This window comes from Taudactylus pleione, unplaced genomic scaffold, assembly GCF_031769625.1.
Source record: "Taudactylus pleione unplaced genomic scaffold, aTauple2 ptg000969l, whole genome shotgun sequence".
NCBI classification, from domain to species: Eukaryota; Metazoa; Chordata; class Amphibia; order Anura; family Myobatrachidae; genus Taudactylus; species Taudactylus pleione.
Window position 1 is genome coordinate 365,638 of NW_028285370.1, and position 17,466 is coordinate 383,103.

Below are 17,466 nucleotides of genomic sequence, written 5' to 3' on the forward strand. Positions count from 1 at the left end.
CTACCAATATTTAATGCCGGAAAGCAATACCACTCCCAGCTCCTATTATAGTCTCCTTATTGCTCCATCCCCAGCTATTCCCTATATTAGAGGATCCCACCAGGCCCCAATTATGGCAGCTCCCTATATACAGGTCACAAGGCCCCATCCCCAGGAAACTACTCACCAGGCTCAGCTAAACACACTGCAGGTCTCTTCCCCGGACACATGGCAGTGGCAGATACCTGGAAGACAGGAGAGGACTCAGTACAAGGCCGGTGTGTGAAGCCCACTGATTGAGAGATGAGCTGCGGTGCTCAGTTCTCCAAGGTTGTTTCCACACGGTTACTGCAGATCACAGCAAATCATCATTCGCACCTGGGGCTGTAGGGAAGCCGAGGCCACGCTGTACACTACCCACCTGAGCCAAGTCCTGCAGACCAAGTGCCCCCGCCAAGGACAGCGCCAACTTCGCACACGCACCCACAAGCTGAGTCACACATCCTGGCGGCACAAAAAGCATAGGGAGACACCTTATATAGGGAGGTCAGTTTTCTGGAATAGGCTGGCGGCTGCCATTTTCCCAGACTAAAATGATAAAATCTAGGTAAGACTCTGCGGTATTCATGAGAGAGCAAGGTGTCACATTCATTACTGTCCCCCTAGAGGTGTCAGTCATAACATTTCCCAATACCTCAGGAGTGTTACATTCATTGCAAGCCCTCAATACCTGAAGGGTGTCACCTCCCCCCTCCACCCCCAAAACTGAGTACCACCAAGTTCATTAGTGTCCTTTCTAAGCCTATAGTCACATTCATTAGTACACACCACAATATAGGAGACATATCACAAACATTGATATCTTCTCATTAACAGAGTATAACACTTACTAGAGCCCCCTACCCCATTCCATTTATCAGTGTCCCTCAAGTACCTGAGAACCAAATTCATTACCATCACCCAAGGTGTGCCACATTCATTTCAATTCCCATAAAACATGGTGTCACGTTCATTACAGTCCCCACAATACCGGAGAAGTCTCATTCGTTACCATTCTACAATACAATCCCCACAAAACCTGGAGCGTCACATTCATTACTGACTCAGCCCTCATTAATGTCCTCTTTGGTATCGAGACAGTAATCAATAAGACACTCCTCAGATATAAAGATTACATTCATTAACGTCCATCTAGCTGGGGCGTTGTACATTCGTTAATGTCCCTGTGGTACAAGGATACACCATATTTCTAGCCTATATGGCAGGGAAGATGGAGGGACTTATGGTACCCAGTATATCTGGTCTTCATGCATCATATGGGAAAGCTGCAGGATAGTTTGATTCATGCTATAATATACGCATTTTAAGTATAAAAAAAAAACCTGGTAGAGCAAAAAGTATTTAAGCACGTTTGCTGTGTTTTGGATTAAGACTAACTACAACAGCTCAATGCAAGACCATATCTTCATCTCTTGATGCGTAAGCTGGAAGAATTGCATGGACATCAGTATATATATAAAAAAAATCTTCACAAAAAAAAGGAATAAGGACAGTTGAACCCTTGAAAGCCCGATCACAGGTTGGTTTTTTTTGTTGTTTATTTTTTTAGGTTTTTCACAGCAAGCAATAGACCGAATACTCTCAGTACAAGCAAGGATTAGCTATATGGTGCATAATTATACGATTAGAGCCATTTTTAATGGAATTGGTGTATGTTTCAAAATGGGAGAAAGCTGCCAAAATGCTTCATCTGAATATCGGCGTACAAACATTGCAGTAGTTCTCGTAAAAGAAAAAAAAAAAGAAAAGAAACAAAACAGGTTTTGAAGAATATATGGATTTCCCAAATGCCTGGGGGCCAAGTCACCCACCATGCAGCAAGTTTTCAAACTTATTACATAAAAACAAACAGGTAACATTGCAGATTGTTACCAGTAATTACCCTTTCCATACAGACCCAATACCGCAGATCCACAGCAGTTGCCCAGCGAGGGCTGTACCCAGCTATCGGAAGGGGCAGGACACTGCACATCCTGGCCTTTCTGCAAGAAGGGATTTATTCTAGCACTGGATTGAGGCCCCATAGTCACAGTACAGACTAGGGAGACACTTGGCAGTGCCTGGTCACTGACCAGAATGAAAAGAAAAACTGCACATGGCAGAGGGGGCAATGCCAGGCATACCAAGATCTCGTAAATGAAGGCACAAACCAGATCATTTTGTTAAATTTTTTTGTTTATTTCAAGAAGTGAACAGGTTGTGGGGACATGTTTATTTGCCTTTCTTGGCCTTTATTTTCCTCAAGTAGAATTCCAACTCCTTGCCCTCCAGGATGTATCCGTCAGCTCTGCCGCACTGGCCTGGTCTGGACGCTATGCAGCCTGCAATAAAGAGGGACTATTAGGCACAGTAATCAGAATTCACTATAAGACAGCAAGCCTCATCAGACCTGGAAATAGTCCTCAGTGGCTGTTACACATTTATATTATAGAGGTCTTATCAAGTCATGTTACGCAGCAGCCTTCTGCCAGCAATCGGTAAGATGCTCTTCCCTGATGTAACCTACAGCAGAAGTCTCTATAATGGTGCATACACGCGGTCATATTCTTCAGATCTGAACGATAACCATTTTAAAAATCGTTCATATCGGAAAGAAAAATCTGACATGTGGGCAACAATGAACGTTCCCGTTTGTCATAACGATATCGGACATCTGATGGGTTTGCAGTCAGATTTGGACAATATCATTCATTTTGTGTGCAAACTGTTCATCTGACATATCTGACCGTGTGTATGCACCTTACCACTACTCCATACTTTGCGAAGAAGGAGTGCATGTACCACAATGTATACTGTACTAATCTAGTGCAGCACTTGTCCATATGGTAAAGTATACAGAAGATCAATACCATAAATCAGAGGTTCCAAACTCTACTACTAGTGTCCAGTTTTTAAGAATATCCATGCTTGAGTACAGGTGACTTAATTAGTAACTCAGTCAATTTATTTTAACCATCTGGACTAGAGCAGGGATAATCCTTAAAACTTGGACTGTAACAGCAGAGCTTCGGAAACTCTGCCATAAAATAGTTGTTGGGATTACTCATCTTCCAGCCTTTCATCACCGACCCTTTGCGGGCAATTCAAATGTCTTAGACTCCCCCTGCTTGGCATCTATATGCGTAGGCTCCAGACACAGCAATTCAATTGTTGCTCCGTTTGGACGCCTAAAGCTGCGGGAGGACATTTCTTCTCGCAGCCTCCTGAGGTGTGAGAAGAAGTCTGTACACCCTAATGATGGTTTGGGTGCCCACAATGGCTGTTTGGGGCCCCTAACCACATCTAGAGACTGGCTTAGCAGATTTGCGCTTTTAGACTGTGTAAATACTAATGGGTGTCCGAAAGGAGGTACAATTGAACTGCTCTGTCAGTCACCGATTTGTATAGATATCCAGCAGGGGGCGCAGAGAACATTTCAATCTCCCTGTTTATTCACAAAGAAACAAATAAAAACCTAGAAATTTGCAGCGTGTTCTTTGTAGGATCGACCAACATCTATAATCACAGTAAGCAAACTTACGCTGGCCACACACATCGATATTTTACCCGATCTGGCCGATTCCGACACATTGGAACGACAGATCGTGTAAAATATGGCCAAATCCTTAGAAAATTGTGAGTCCCCCACTCACGTTAACGATGCGATGTGCGTCCCCCGCTGGTCGCACATCGCATCGTCAGATCTGCCGTGCAGTAGGGCAGATCTGAATCTAGGACACGATGCACTGTGACAGTCTGACTGCAGGAGAGAGCATATGAAGATTTGACACCAAATTGTGTGGAGATCGTGTGCAGAGCTGCCGGGGAGAGTTTCAAGGGAAATCGTACACATCGGCTGATCGTGTGCACATCGCCCCGTGTGTGGCCAGCTTAAGGCGCTAACAATTCTGGCAGGACATGCTGAGCGCTGTAGTGCCACAGTTTGCATACCTGACCTATGTAATAAATCGAGGACAACTCCCGTTGTTAGCGACATGACACACTAAAGGAGAACCCGCCACAAGATAAGTATGGCGGGGCAGGCCAGTCATAAGAAGGGTTGAAAACTACCAGTACATTAAAAAAAAAAAAAAAAAACACATTTGTAAAAGGCAGGAAAATTCTTTGGTGGTCCTACGAACATGGTGGAAGTGAAGGGCATCTGTAATCCTGGCAGGTCGTGCCAGTTCCAGGGAAAATTATGTATATTTGTGCAATATACCAGAAGCCTTTTTGGAAATTTTGCCCATGTCATTAAATTAACTCCTCACATTACTAGAGACCGAGCACTATAGAACATGCAACACCTCCCACCAGCAGACAGTACTCACCGAGCAGCTTCCCCTGTTGGAACTGTTCCTCCAGCAGAGGGCTGATCTTTGCAGTCTTTTTACGATCATCATATTTCTTCTGGGTTTTCTTTGATCTTTTCTTGTTCAGGATTTCTTCCTCCTCAGGGGTCTGGTGGAAACGGAAAGATTAAAAAAAAAAAAAAAAAAAGGGACCCTTTATAAGTGAATGTTTGGGTGGGATGTACTTTGTTTCTGGATATATCATAAAATGTATACACAGACATAGTGGAGATCACAATACTCAGTCTAGGCCACATCTATGTATTCTGTCTGTACCTGTGGTGCATAACACACAAATATTTTCACTATCAGTCCGGGTAGCAAAGCTGGTAGCACAGGATATCAATTCAGTATAGGCTACATGTGTATATGAATTTGGGAAGGTAAGTCTGCAGTCTTTAGACACTGCAAAACCACCATTTGCTTGTCTAAAACCAGAACACAACTGCGTATTAAACAGCCACCAGAAGGCAAACACACCCTAAAGCCACCTGCGCAGTTTGGGGAATCTCAATTACACAGTTAATAAATGGAGTCTTCATTTTATATAACAAATTAGAGCTAGAAAAATAAATAGAACCCACTTTGCTAACAGTCTTGGAGTGATCACACCTTTAGGAATCAGACACCAATGCAGCTATACTATAAATAGCCATCACTGCACAATCACTAGCACAAAGGGGAAAGCTAGCGCAAAGTGGTTTACCAAAGAGAATAATTTTAATATGTGCCCTCCTGTAACTTATACTAGCTCAGTTCCTTCTCCGCTTCTGGCAGTGCTGTAACAATGCCAAAAGCAAAAGGTAACCAAAAAGGTAAAAAGTACAGCAGATCATATTTTAAACACACAACTGACAGGTCACACTATAAGCAAAGGGAAGCCAGAAAAAGCTATATAATAAACAGCATAGCAATTGGGTGTAGTAGGTATTCCCGGCAAGGGAGAAAATCCTGATCGTCCCTAAGGTAAGTATCGCTAACCCATTTCCCCCCCCAGTGCCTAAACCTAACCCCCCCCTTCCCCTAGCCTAATCTTAAGTCCCCCAGGTCGGTGCCTAACACTAACCTCCCCTAGCCTAACCCCTAAGTCTCCCCCCAGGAGCCCTAAAATAAACCTAACCCCCCCCCCTGCGCGTCTGGTTAATGACAGGCGTCTAGATTTAGACGCCTGTCATTAGTACGTCTGGAAGCCAGCGGTCGAGATTTAGACCGTTGGCTTCCAAACTACATCCCTAGCAATTCATTCCAGTTAAAGAGCTGAAAAAAACAAAGATAAAAAACATCTAAAAAGGGAAAATTGAGTGCAGTGCCATAGGGTTTGTACATTTTGTTTGTACCACGAATTACCCTTTTCAGAGAAAAAAAAAAAAAGCCTTCCGGGCACACTTGTAGCTGAGACTGGGCTGCTCATGGTGGAGAGGGAGCAGCACCAGTCTGAAACAGACCAGCATAGCAGGAATGGGGGTCACACAGTACTGGATCATTACAGGTATCAGGGGGAATCTGTATGATTTACCGCGGAAACCCGACAGCGGCTGCCTGACATGGGTGAAAATTCTGATCGTCCCTAAGGGAAGTATTGACTAACCTAATTCCCTCCCTTAGGGGTGCCTAACCTTCCCCCCAGTGCCTAACCCCCCTGCCTAAACCTAAGTCCCCCAGAGGGAGTGCCTAACCCTAAGTGCCCCCCAGCAGGTGCCTAACCCCAAATCCCCCCGGGAACCCTAAACCTAACCCTCTTCCCCACAGGGCTATCCGCGCTCGACGTCCCTTCAATCGGGATGCCGGGCTCCCAGCATATGTCTAATGACAGGCGTTGATATATCGACGCCTGTCTTTAGACACTTGCCGGGATAGGACAGTCGGGAAGCCGGCTGTCGGGATTAGGTCCGCCGGCTTCCCGACTGCATACCGATCAGGGGGTGTACCCTAACCCCAAGCAAGTAACTGACAGAATTATAGTTAAACTTAAGTTTCTACCAAATCTGAGCGGTCATCATCGGGTAGATTATACAGCCTTGTGCATTTAGGAAATTAGTACCAGGTCATTTCTGTCATTATACAGGTCTCATAATGCAGTTTTCTATATGCAGAGAAGTTCCTACACAGACTGCCATGATGACCAGAAACCTTGATTCACCTCATCTGTTATTCTGCATATCTAACTCCAACTACACAGCAATGCATCTCAAGCAGCTTTTCTTTAAGGTTATTTACCATACCCCAAGGTGGAGGTCAGATTTAATGCAAGGTCCCCTGGTCAGGATGCAGTGCGCCCACGTCTAAATGCGTTGCGTTTGCACTCTTACGATATATGAAAGTCTTTGTCCTGTTGGTGCAAGGACTTTCACATATCAACGTTTCTATGTACTTGCAACACGATGCAGCTTACACAGTTGGCTCAATTTTGTTAAGACCTAACTTCAGCCTATCCCATAGAACAGGGGTAGTTAACGTGCGGCCCTCCAGCTGTTGTGCAATTACCTATCATAGCATAACTTGTGCAGGGTATGCTGGGATGTGTAGGTCCACAGCAACATGTTGAATACCCCCGGCATAGAATAACCAAGGGAGGGATCAAAGATTTTTTTTCCTGCAATGTTGTTGCAGCCTCCATACAAACATTGTCACAAGAGAAAGCACAAGATCTCAGGCACAAGTCTTGTGTCACTCAGGAATAAATGCTACACAGGTATTAAACAATTACACAGAAAGGTCTTCCTCAGATATAAAGTTGATCATCGCTTTACTTCAGTAGCAGAACTGGACAATGTTATCCTCACTGGAAGATACCCACGTTACTTGAGCAGGACGCAGCCTGTTCACAAACTAATGCCCAGCTTAAGACACATTCCACCATACTTACCAACTTTGCTCCCTTCTTGCGACCAAGCGGCGTGGCATAGTGAGCTTCATACCACTGTCTGTATGGGGTGCTGTCAATCAGGACAATGCAGTTCTTCACCAGAGTCTTGGTTCGAACCAGCTCATTGTTGGATGCGTTGTATACCACATCAATGATTCTGGTCTTACGGGTACAACCTTGAGAGATCACAGAGGACATTAGCTCCAGACTGACCAACATAGCGGATTAGTGCAAGAATCAGACGGCAGCGCAGTCAGTGTAACTATGACTGATCCTAACACGGTGAGGAACACAAGTCAGAATGACCGCACAATCCTCACATAAGGTCATTGTTTTCATCACACACGCTACAGGTAATGCACACAAGAGTACGGCATAGTGCAAACTACAACAATGTGTCGGACATAAATGTGACTGAAAGGTATATAAACACTTACACTCTGATCCCCAGGAGAAGTTTCCAATATCCAACCTCAGAGCACGGTATTTCTTGTTTCCACCACGGACTCTCACCGTGTGGATACGGCGCGGACCGATCTGAGATACAAACATAGGAAACCTTTATTATCAAAAATCAAACTAAACACTTTCACTGTCATATCAGAGGCAACATGTCAGAGTAACTATGACAAGCCTATCACCGGTCAGCAAGATTAAAGAAAACCAAGACGGTCTCCATTGTTGGCCTAAGGGTGAATATTCATCACGTATGTTGCATTAAAAAGCTTCTTCACTACCTAGATTACATCAAACAGCAACAATACATTAACGCCCCTATATAAGGTCCGCAAATGAAGGACCAGTATATGGCAACACAATTCACAGCACCATCAGCCTATGAGATAAAGATTGCAGCCCATACGTTGTACGTAAACAAACAGATTTCCAACCTTGGTGTTGGCAGCCGGACGCCCCAATTCATACTTTCGCTTCTTGTGGTAGGGCTTCCTTTTACCCCCGGTCTTGCGGCGCTTGTGCCAGTTGTCCCGTGAGATACCTGTGTCATGGGAACAAAACGATATTGGTGAGCTAAGGAGCACAGAAGGATGTTTATTAGGCCAGAACCAGCCCTCTACTCTTGATCACCACCTACATTAAGTCAGTAGTTTGCAGCATAATATGGTCAACGCTGCATCTACAGACTGCACAATGCAGGGGTCTGCAAAGAACACTACCAAATAGGAATATAGCCAGAGGCTACATATTATGGTGGGGGTCAGCAGATATGGGGAAACACATTTCTGGATTTGGAGTGACAGTGGGTGAATGAGGGGCTTGAATTTGCAGGTACAGTGTCTGTGGGGGGACAGGTTATATGTAGGGTCCCATGATATGTGCAGGCATAGTCTCTGGATGTGGCCATACATATGGTGGCTGTAGAATCTCTGGATATGGGGCAACAGATGGCCTATGGACATAGCATACAGAGGGGGAATGCAGGGTCCGTAGATTTGCAGGGACAAAGATTGTCTCAGATGTTTGATGGTGGTTGGGTGGCACACAGGAAGTGACTGCAGTATTCCTGAACGGGAGTACAAAAATTGTCTCTGCATCTGAAGGGACAGGGGGTGCCCTGGATGTGCAAGGACTGAGATGGTCCCTGGTTTGCAGGGAGATATGGTATTTCCTTGGTCTTGTGTGTGTGGGTAAGGTGCAAGGGGTGCTTGTGGGTTCTCTGGGTGCTTGTGAGGGTCTACATAGTCGCAGAAAAGGGAGGTATGTACCTTGTGGGATCCTCTCCCCATCTATAGAACATCACAGTGCAGCTGACATGAGCCGGGCACAGAGGAAGGCTGCTGTGAGGTATAATCATGCAGCCCGGGAGCACCCAGCCATAGAGGCCGCTGTGCCGCGCCAGTCCTCCTGCTCCGAACCACCCAATGCACGGCCGGCAGCTCAGCGGCCTCTATGGCCCCGTACAGGGGCCTGCACTCCCGGGCTACATGGCCCCCGGTGTCCTGCACAGTGTTCGGCAAATCACACCCAGACACACCCCGACAGGGAGCCCCTGGGTCCTCGCTGGTCTCCCCCCGCGGTGAGTGGGACCCTGCAGACCGAAAGCCTGGCAGATGGAGACGGATTACGGCGCAGCCCCGGACACCCAGTGAGCGGCCATGACATACCCATTCTCCGGCGCTGGCAGGAAAGAGGAAACGCAAAGGCTCTCGGGATGGTTTGTTAACTCGCAGAGCTCGCGAGAGCGCTGTCGCCGTGACGTCACGGGTAGCATGGCTACAGTTCTGGTGCCTGTCACCTGGCGAGTGTGTGGCGCTTCACTTGTAGCATTGTGGCAAGTGTACCGTCACCCACGGGGCTCCATCACACTCAGTCAGAGTCTTGAGCATAGTCAGATTTATTTTCCAATTTAAAACGACCACATCAAAATAATTATATATATATGTATGTATATATATATATATATATATATATAATATAATATAATATATATATATTATATTATAATATAATATATATATATATATATATATATAAATTTCTTATTTAGTTCAGTATTAATAATTCCCATTCAGGAGTAGTAATCTTGGGGGTATTGCACGCGGCGCCTCTCAGTGGACCTGAGTTGGAGGCTGCAATGATGTCGGGATCGGTGGAGCAATGTTTTCGTCTGCGAGTGCATATGAAACGCACCGTGCGCACATGTGTCCTAACTTTATTCGCACAGAGTCCCGGGTACACGGTAGCAGAAATGTGTGGGGCGTCCCTGGGCAGTGACGGGAAGGTAACAGTGCGGGGCTAAACAGACGCACGGAAATGTTGCGTTTTATAGGAGTCTAGCGGGCGCGTCGCTGAAAGTGGTTTGTGTCCATAGAAGCAGAAACCGTTCACATAGGAGGCCATATTACCATGGAGAATCTGCCCCAGCCATAGAGCTGGTGTAACACCCCGTCCCTCCCGGACTGCCTGTCTAGCTGCGATTAGTAAGGAGCACTTTCAATGGGAAGCCACTGCCAGCATGTCACTGCGGGTGGCAGATTTTACTGGGCAGGGGGGGGTGCAGCACATAAACATCCGCCATTGCAGCCAACTCACCCAAATCTCTGTAGTTTCAGAATCCTGCACCTTTTACATTTGGCCCTGTATGTGCGTTTGATATATGACCGTCAAGCCACCCAGCAATTTTACTTTTAAATGACACTACAGCCATGGCCAAAAGTTTTGAGAATGACACAAGTATTGGTTTTCACAAAGTTTGCTGCTTCAGTGTTTTTAGACCTTTTTGTCAGATGTTACTATGGTATATTGAAGTAAAATTACAAGCATTTCATAAGTGTCAAAGGCTTTTATTGACAATTACATTAAGTTTATGCAAAGAGTCAATATTTGCAGTGTTGACCCTTCTTTTTCAAGACCTCTGCAACCTGGCATGCTGTCACTCATGCTGTCATTCAACTTCTGGGCCACATACTGACTGATGGCCGCCCATTCTTGCCTAATCAATGCTTGGAGTTTGTCAGAATTTGTGGGGTTTTGTTTGTCCACCCGTCTCTTGACGATTGACTATAAGTTCTCAATGGGATTAAGGTCTGGGGAGTTCCTGGAGATGGAGCTAAAATGTCGATGTTTTTTTCCCTGAGCCAGTTAGTGATCACTTTTGCATCATGCTGGAAAAGTCACCAAACTGTTCTTGGATGGTTGGGAGAAGTTGCTCTTGGAGGATGTTTTGTGTTCTTAGGCAAAATTGTGAGTGAGCCCACTCCCTTGGCTGAGAAGCAACCACACACATGAATGGTCTCAGGATGCTTTACTGTTGGCATGACACAGGACTGATGGTAGCGCTCACCTTTCCTTCCCTGTATAAGCGTTTTTCCAGATGCCCCAAACAATCTGAAGGGGGATTCATCAGAGAAAATAACTTTACCCCAGTCCTCAGCAGTCCAATCCCTGTACCTTTTGCAGAATATCAGTCTGTCCCTGATGGTTTTTCCTGGAGAGAAGTGGCTTCTTTGCTGCCCTTCTTGGCACCAGGCCATCCTCCAAAAGTCTTCGCCTCACTGTGCGTGAAGATGCACTCACACCTGCCTGCTGTCATTCCTGAGCAAGCTCTGCACTGGTGGTGCCCCGATCCCGCAGCTGAATCAACTTTAGGAGACGGTCCTGGTGCTTGCTGGACGTTCTTGGGCGCCCTGAAGCCTTCTTCACAACTATTGAACCTCTCTCCTTGAAGTTCTTGATGATCCGATAAATGGTTGATTTAGGTGCAATCTTACTAGCAGCAATAGCCTTGCCTGTGAAGCCCTTTTTGTGCAAAGCAATGATGACTGCACATGTTTCCTTGCAGGTAACCATGGTTAACAGAGGAAGAACAATGATTTCAAGCACCACCCTCCTTTTAAAGCTTCTAGTCTGTTATTCTAATTCAATCAGCATGACAGAGTGATCTCCAGCCTTGTCTTCATCAACACTCTCACCTATGTTAAAGAGAGAATCACTGCCATGATGTCAGCTGGTCTTTTTGTGACAGGGCTGAAATGCAGTGGAAATGTTGTTTTTGGGATTAAGGGCCTGATTCAGACCCACTCGCGAGCGGCTGTACGCTCGCAAGTGGGTCGATGGTCTGCACTGAGCATGCGCACGACGGAGGGAGCTCCGTCGTGCGCATGCGCCAGACACGACGAGCGAAGGACTTTCCTTCGCTCGTTGTGTCCGATCAAAGGGGGCGTGCTGTCAATGTTGATTGACAGCACGCCCCCTTTGGTGGGCGTGCCTCCCTGACGGGGGCGTGCCCACGGGAACGCCTCCCGTCAGAAGCCGGCCCACTGACATCACTAGTGATGTCAGTGGGAGTGATTTTGGCTCTGATAGAGCCAAAATCACTCCGGAGCTTGCGGTTGAAAACCTCAACCGCAGGCTCCGGCTCGCAATTTCGATGGTCGCGATGGTCACGACCATCGCGGCCATCAAAATGCACGCTCGTATAGCCTGTGGGTGGTGACCCACAGCTATACGAGCGTCCAGGAGGACGCTCCATGAAAAAGGAGCCCGGCCCTCATGCAGAGCGTGCGCTCTGCTCAGAGCGTACGGCTCTGAATGAGGGCCTAAGTTCATTGTCATAGTAAAGAGGGACTTTGAAATTAATTGCATCACTCTGACATTTATGACATTCTGGAGTATATGCAAATTGCCATCATAAAAAATGAAGCAGCAGACTTAGTGAAAGTCAATACTTGTGTCATTCTCAAAACTTTTGGCCATGGCTGTATGTATGGCACAGACACCTCCATCTATCTCTGTAAGCAAATGTTATAGTATTTATACTGCTATAAGACTGGTCTTATCAAGTACCCCAGGAGATCTAGGTATTGAACATTTAATTCTCTCCAAAGCATAATTCCCAATCCAGCCAGGCGCCTCTTACCTTTAGTCCAGTATCCCCAAAGTTAATATCAAGCAAAACATTAGTCCATGAGATTGACCAAGGGCACCTCCGCCTCTCCCTGCCCAGATACTTCCCTGTGGATCTGGAAAAAGCATCCAAAGCACCTGAATTCAGCATCCACTCTCTCCTTGTGATTGCCCCCTCAGCCTTTCGTTAGCCTATGCAGTGTTCTCTGTGTCTCTGCTAATGAGGTTTATGGAGACGGAGACTTTCATCCTTTTCGGAGGGCTCTGAGAGGCCGGTTTTACCCTCTGCCTCCCTCTCTCTCAACTTTCTCATTTCTAACCACTGGACTTGTCACTTTCTAATCTCTATACAGGTTGGAAAACGGCACAGACCCGTGGGGAAAGGTACGGTGGTGGCAATGTTTGAAATTGGCACCAATGTAAAAATAAATTATATGCTTCGCCACCTCTAGTTTTTGTTTGCGCAATAAGTCTTCGGGGCCCATTTGTTGCATACGCAGTACGCAACAATAGCGATCCTTGCTCACATTGTTTTTGGGCTGTTTCCTGCAATAAAACACATATGTTGGTGCATGCAGCTGCATTTTGGTTCTCCAACAATTTCAAAGGTGTTTGTGTAGAACAGCAGTATTTTCACTCATAAGAAACAATGCTTTTGGCCTGATTCTCAGTTACACACAATCCGCAGGCAATGCCGGTGTTCACGTAGCTGAGCGATTATTTACAACTGCAAAATGTCTGAAAACACCTATGGGTTTAGATTTTTTTCACTTATTTACATAAACCCTGTTATGTATGTGTATGTCTATTGTATGTGTGTGTCTAGTGTGTGTGTGAGTGTGTATGTGCATGTATGTTGTTTAGAACTGGCACTCTGCGTTGAAATATAGTTTAGCTGGCACAATGATAGCAAAAGATTGTATCCAGCAACTAAACCAGGGATGTTGACCTGACTCATTGGTCAATAGTATAAAACGGGGACTCTGTCAAGGACAAGCAGGGAGACGCCTGTTACTGATGGATCTCTTATACCTATAGCATGGGGCTGGTGCACATGCCGCATACAGCAGAGAGACGCCTGTTACTGATGGATCTTTTTTACCTATAGCATGGGGCTGGTGCACATGCTGCGTACAGCAGAGAGACGCCTGTTACTGATGGATCTCTTTTACCTATAGCATGGGGCTGGTGCACATGCCGTGTACAGCAGAGAGACGCCTGTTACTGATGGATCTCTTTTACCTATAGCATGGGGTGGTGCACATGCCGCGTACAGCAGGGAGACGCCTGTTACTGATGGATCTCTTTTACCTATAGCATGGGGTGGTGCACATGCCGCGTACAGCAGGGAGACGCCTGTTACTGATGGATCTCTTATACCTATAGCATGGGGCTGGTGCACAAGCCGCGTACAGCAGAGAGACGACTGTTACTGGTGGATCTCTTATACCTATAGCATGGGGCTGGTGCACATGCTGCGTACAGCAGAAAGACGCCTGTTACTGATGGATCTCTTTTACCTATAGCATGGGGCTGGTGCACATGCCGTGTACAGCAGAGAGACGCCTGTTACTGATGTATCTCTTATACCTATAGCATGGTGCTGGTGCACATGCCGTGTACAGCAGGGAGACGCCTGTTACTGATGTATCTCTTATACCTATAGCATGGTGCTGGTGCACATGCCGTGTACAGCAGGGAGACACCTGTTACTGATGGATCTCTTATACCTATAGCATGGGGCTGGTGCACATGCCGCGTACAGCAGAGAGACGCCTGTTACTGATGGATCTCTTATACCTATAGCATGGGGCTGGTGCACATGCCGTGTACAGCAGGGAGACGCCTGTTACTGGTGGATCTCTTATACCTATAGCATGGGGCTGGTGCACATGTCGCGTACAGCAGAGAGACGCCTGTTACTGATGTATCTCTTATACCTATAGCATGGGGCTGGTGCACATGCTGCGTACAGCAGGGAGACGCCTGTTACTGATGTATCTCTTATACCTATAGCATGGTGCTGGTGCACATGCCGTGTACAGCAGGGAGACGCCTGTTACTGATGGATCTCTTATACCTATAGCATGGGGCTGGTGCACATGTCGCGTACAGCAGAGAGAGACGCCTGTTACTGGTGGATCTCTTATACCTATAGCATGGGGCTGGTGCACATGCTGCGTACAGCAGAGAGACACCTGTTACTGATGGATCTCTTATACCTATAGCATGGGGCTGGTGCACATGCTGCATACAGCAGAGAGACGCCTGTTACTGATGGATCTCTTATACTTATAGCATGGGGCTGGTGCACATGCTGTGTACAGCAGAGAGACGCCTGTTACTGATGGATCTCTTATACCTATAGCATGGGGCTGGTGCACATGCTGCATACAGCAGAGAGACGCCTGTTACCGATGGATCTCTTTTACCTATAGCATGGGGCTGGTTCACATGCCGCGTACAGCAGAGAGAGACGCCTGTTACTGATGGATCTCTTATACCTATAGCATGGGGCTGGTGCACATGCTGCATACAGCAGAGAGACGCCTGTTACTGATGGATCTCTTATACTTATAGCATGGGGCTGGTGCACATGCTGTGTACAGCAGAGAGACGCCTGTTACTGATGGATCTCTTATACCTATAGCATGGGGCTGGTTCACATGCCACGTACAGCAGAGAGAGACGCCTGTTACTGATGGATCTCTTATACCTATAGCATGGGCTGGTGCACATGCTGCGTACAGCAGAGAGGCGCCTGTTACTGATGGATCTATTTTACCTATAGCATGGGGTGGTGCACATGCCAATACTACTGATGATGGGGGCTGCGGATGGAAAAACTGGGTGGAGCATCTTCCCGCTTGTAGCCATACAGATTCTGGCCCTATGGATACTCTCATTAGCATAAGGTAGTAACTCTTCCCGTAGAAACAGCTACTTTATATCCGACTCAGAATCAGCCCATAATGTGTTTAACTCTATTGGGAGACTTTGGGGTGACCTGCAAGGGAATGGGGTGTTTGTACACACTGTCAGATAATGGGTTGTATGGCGGTATAATGATTAAAGAAACTAGAGTCCTACAAGCTATTATTACATAATATAGAATTATATACATTCTCGTCACTGTGATCGATTCTATTACACAAGAGTAAAAAAACAGAATGTGAGACTCGAACACATCATACCTACAATATAGCTGTATAACATTATTATTGTCTGTTACTTGATGAAGTTCAGTTTTGCTTTCTAAGAATTGATTACATGGTGTGTAATATATAAGATGTTCAGGTTTGTTTGTAATGTATCTTAATTGGCTGTAAAAAAGCTTTAGTTTCTGATATATTGCTTGATTATTATTATTATTAGTAGTAGTAATACTAATAATCTATATTTTAAATAGTGCCAACATTGTGACTATTTACTCCTGTACATCAGCCCCTGCCGAACAGCCTAATCTTTTTATCACACAAATTAGGGTCACTCTGCGCCAAAGCTAATTAACCTGTCACTATATCTTTTCACCTTTGGGAGGAAACCAGATAATTTTACTCAATAGACAGAAAGATGTCGTCTTGTGGTGGCGCACTAATTTCCAATTAATATATAACTTTTATCTCTTCCTTAAAATAAATGTTGGTACTTACAGCGAAATAATAAAAACACACATAAAGAAACATACACATGTGAAGACAATACAAATAAAGACTGTGCCTAAAACCGAACAGTCCCATTGTGTATTATTGGGGGGGGGGGGGAGGGGGGGATAGAGAAAGAGAGAGAGTCCAAAATGTATCCAGATATATATTGATTCATAAAATTATGATTTATATATCCACTAGTCCCCAAAGTTTTTTGAATCACGGCGCCCTAGAGCAGTGGTCAGGGAACAGGAGTAAATTACCCCACATGGGGTAAACATGAAATTCCTGGGGGTAATGGACGGACAGCCGGGCATGCATATGAATCATTCTGTAATATAGAATGATTCATATGCATGCCGGACGCCCGCTGAGATGTTATTACCAGCGGGCGCCCGGCTCCTTCCCTGCAGTGTCGCGTTAGCCGGAGGCTGGAGTTCTCTTCTGAACTCCAGCTTCCGCCTCTCTCCATGCGCACTATGGGAGAGACGTCATTTTACATTGAGAAATTCAGAAAAAAACGTAGTAAAGTGAAGTAAATTAGTGCTGACCTGTCATCCTTACGTTCAGTTATGATGTGGTGGACAGGTTTGTCCACATATTTACATTACATTGACCATAAATAATTTTACTTTGGTGCTGAACCACTAACCTGACACATCCCTGCAAGTATCCAGAGGCACCCTAGTATGCCACGGCACACAGTTTGGGAACCACTGCACTAGTCGCATTTGGTTATGAGTATAGGTTAGATCAGAGGTCCATATACGGAAGTAAAGTAACCTAATGTACAGATCTTCTCATATTCGGAGTTTAATGAATCTCATCTATTTCACATCATAACTCCAGGGTATTAATGTCCAGCGATCCTATCATGATGCACACATGGGAAATGAATCTTACTGTAAAAATATCTATCCCCTGGGGATAAATCATGGTTTATTACCCTCCAATTAGTCCAATAGCAGATGGACAACAAATATATATCGAGGTCCATGTTATAATGGTAATGTAAACCATAGGTATGTCATCCTATTGATGTTATGGATGTTAGCAAGTAGGTCATATAACCAGTGTAAATATCCTCTGGGGAGCAATCTATCTTGGATTAATGCCCTCCAAATATTTCACTGGCATATGGAAAATGTACCAATGTAATGGACAGTAGGTTTGTATCGGGGTCAGAGTCAGGATTTCCCTGTTTTATTAATAATTCAAA

At 45.6% G+C, this 17,466-nt stretch overlaps 1 protein-coding gene and 5 non-coding genes across 6 annotated transcripts; all 6 read right to left on the reverse strand.

Moving 5' to 3' along the window:
* Positions 1-288: 288 nt before the first annotated feature.
* On the reverse strand, positions 289-356 carry LOC148454655 (small nucleolar RNA SNORD55/SNORD39). The gene has a single exon (XR_015874742.1). It is a non-coding gene; the product is annotated as a small nucleolar RNA SNORD55/SNORD39 (small nucleolar RNA).
* Positions 357-1,971: 1,615 nt separating this feature from the next.
* On the reverse strand, positions 1,972-2,101 carry LOC148454656 (small nucleolar RNA SNORA35). The gene has a single exon (XR_015874758.1). It is a non-coding gene; the product is annotated as a small nucleolar RNA SNORA35 (small nucleolar RNA).
* A 95-nt stretch (positions 2,102-2,196) lies between these two features.
* RPS8 (ribosomal protein S8) lies at positions 2,197-9,464 on the reverse strand. Its single transcript, XM_088460678.1, has 6 exons — positions 9,360-9,464; positions 8,127-8,233; positions 7,674-7,773; positions 7,237-7,412; positions 4,350-4,479; positions 2,197-2,360 (listed from the first exon to the last, which is right to left on the reverse strand). Exons 1-6 carry the CDS (start codon positions 9,361-9,363, stop codon positions 2,251-2,253), a joined length of 627 nt encoding a protein of 208 aa, XP_088316804.1. The 5' UTR covers positions 9,364-9,464; the 3' UTR covers positions 2,197-2,250.
* LOC148454658 (small nucleolar RNA SNORD38) lies at positions 7,088-7,159 on the reverse strand. Its single transcript, XR_015874743.1, has one exon. It is a non-coding gene; the product is annotated as a small nucleolar RNA SNORD38 (small nucleolar RNA).
* LOC148454659 (small nucleolar RNA SNORD46) lies at positions 7,484-7,584 on the reverse strand. Its single transcript, XR_015874757.1, has one exon. It is a non-coding gene; the product is annotated as a small nucleolar RNA SNORD46 (small nucleolar RNA).
* On the reverse strand, positions 7,845-7,950 carry LOC148454660 (small nucleolar RNA SNORD46). Its single transcript, XR_015874756.1, has one exon. It is a non-coding gene; the product is annotated as a small nucleolar RNA SNORD46 (small nucleolar RNA).
* Positions 9,465-17,466: the final 8,002 nt, after the last annotated feature.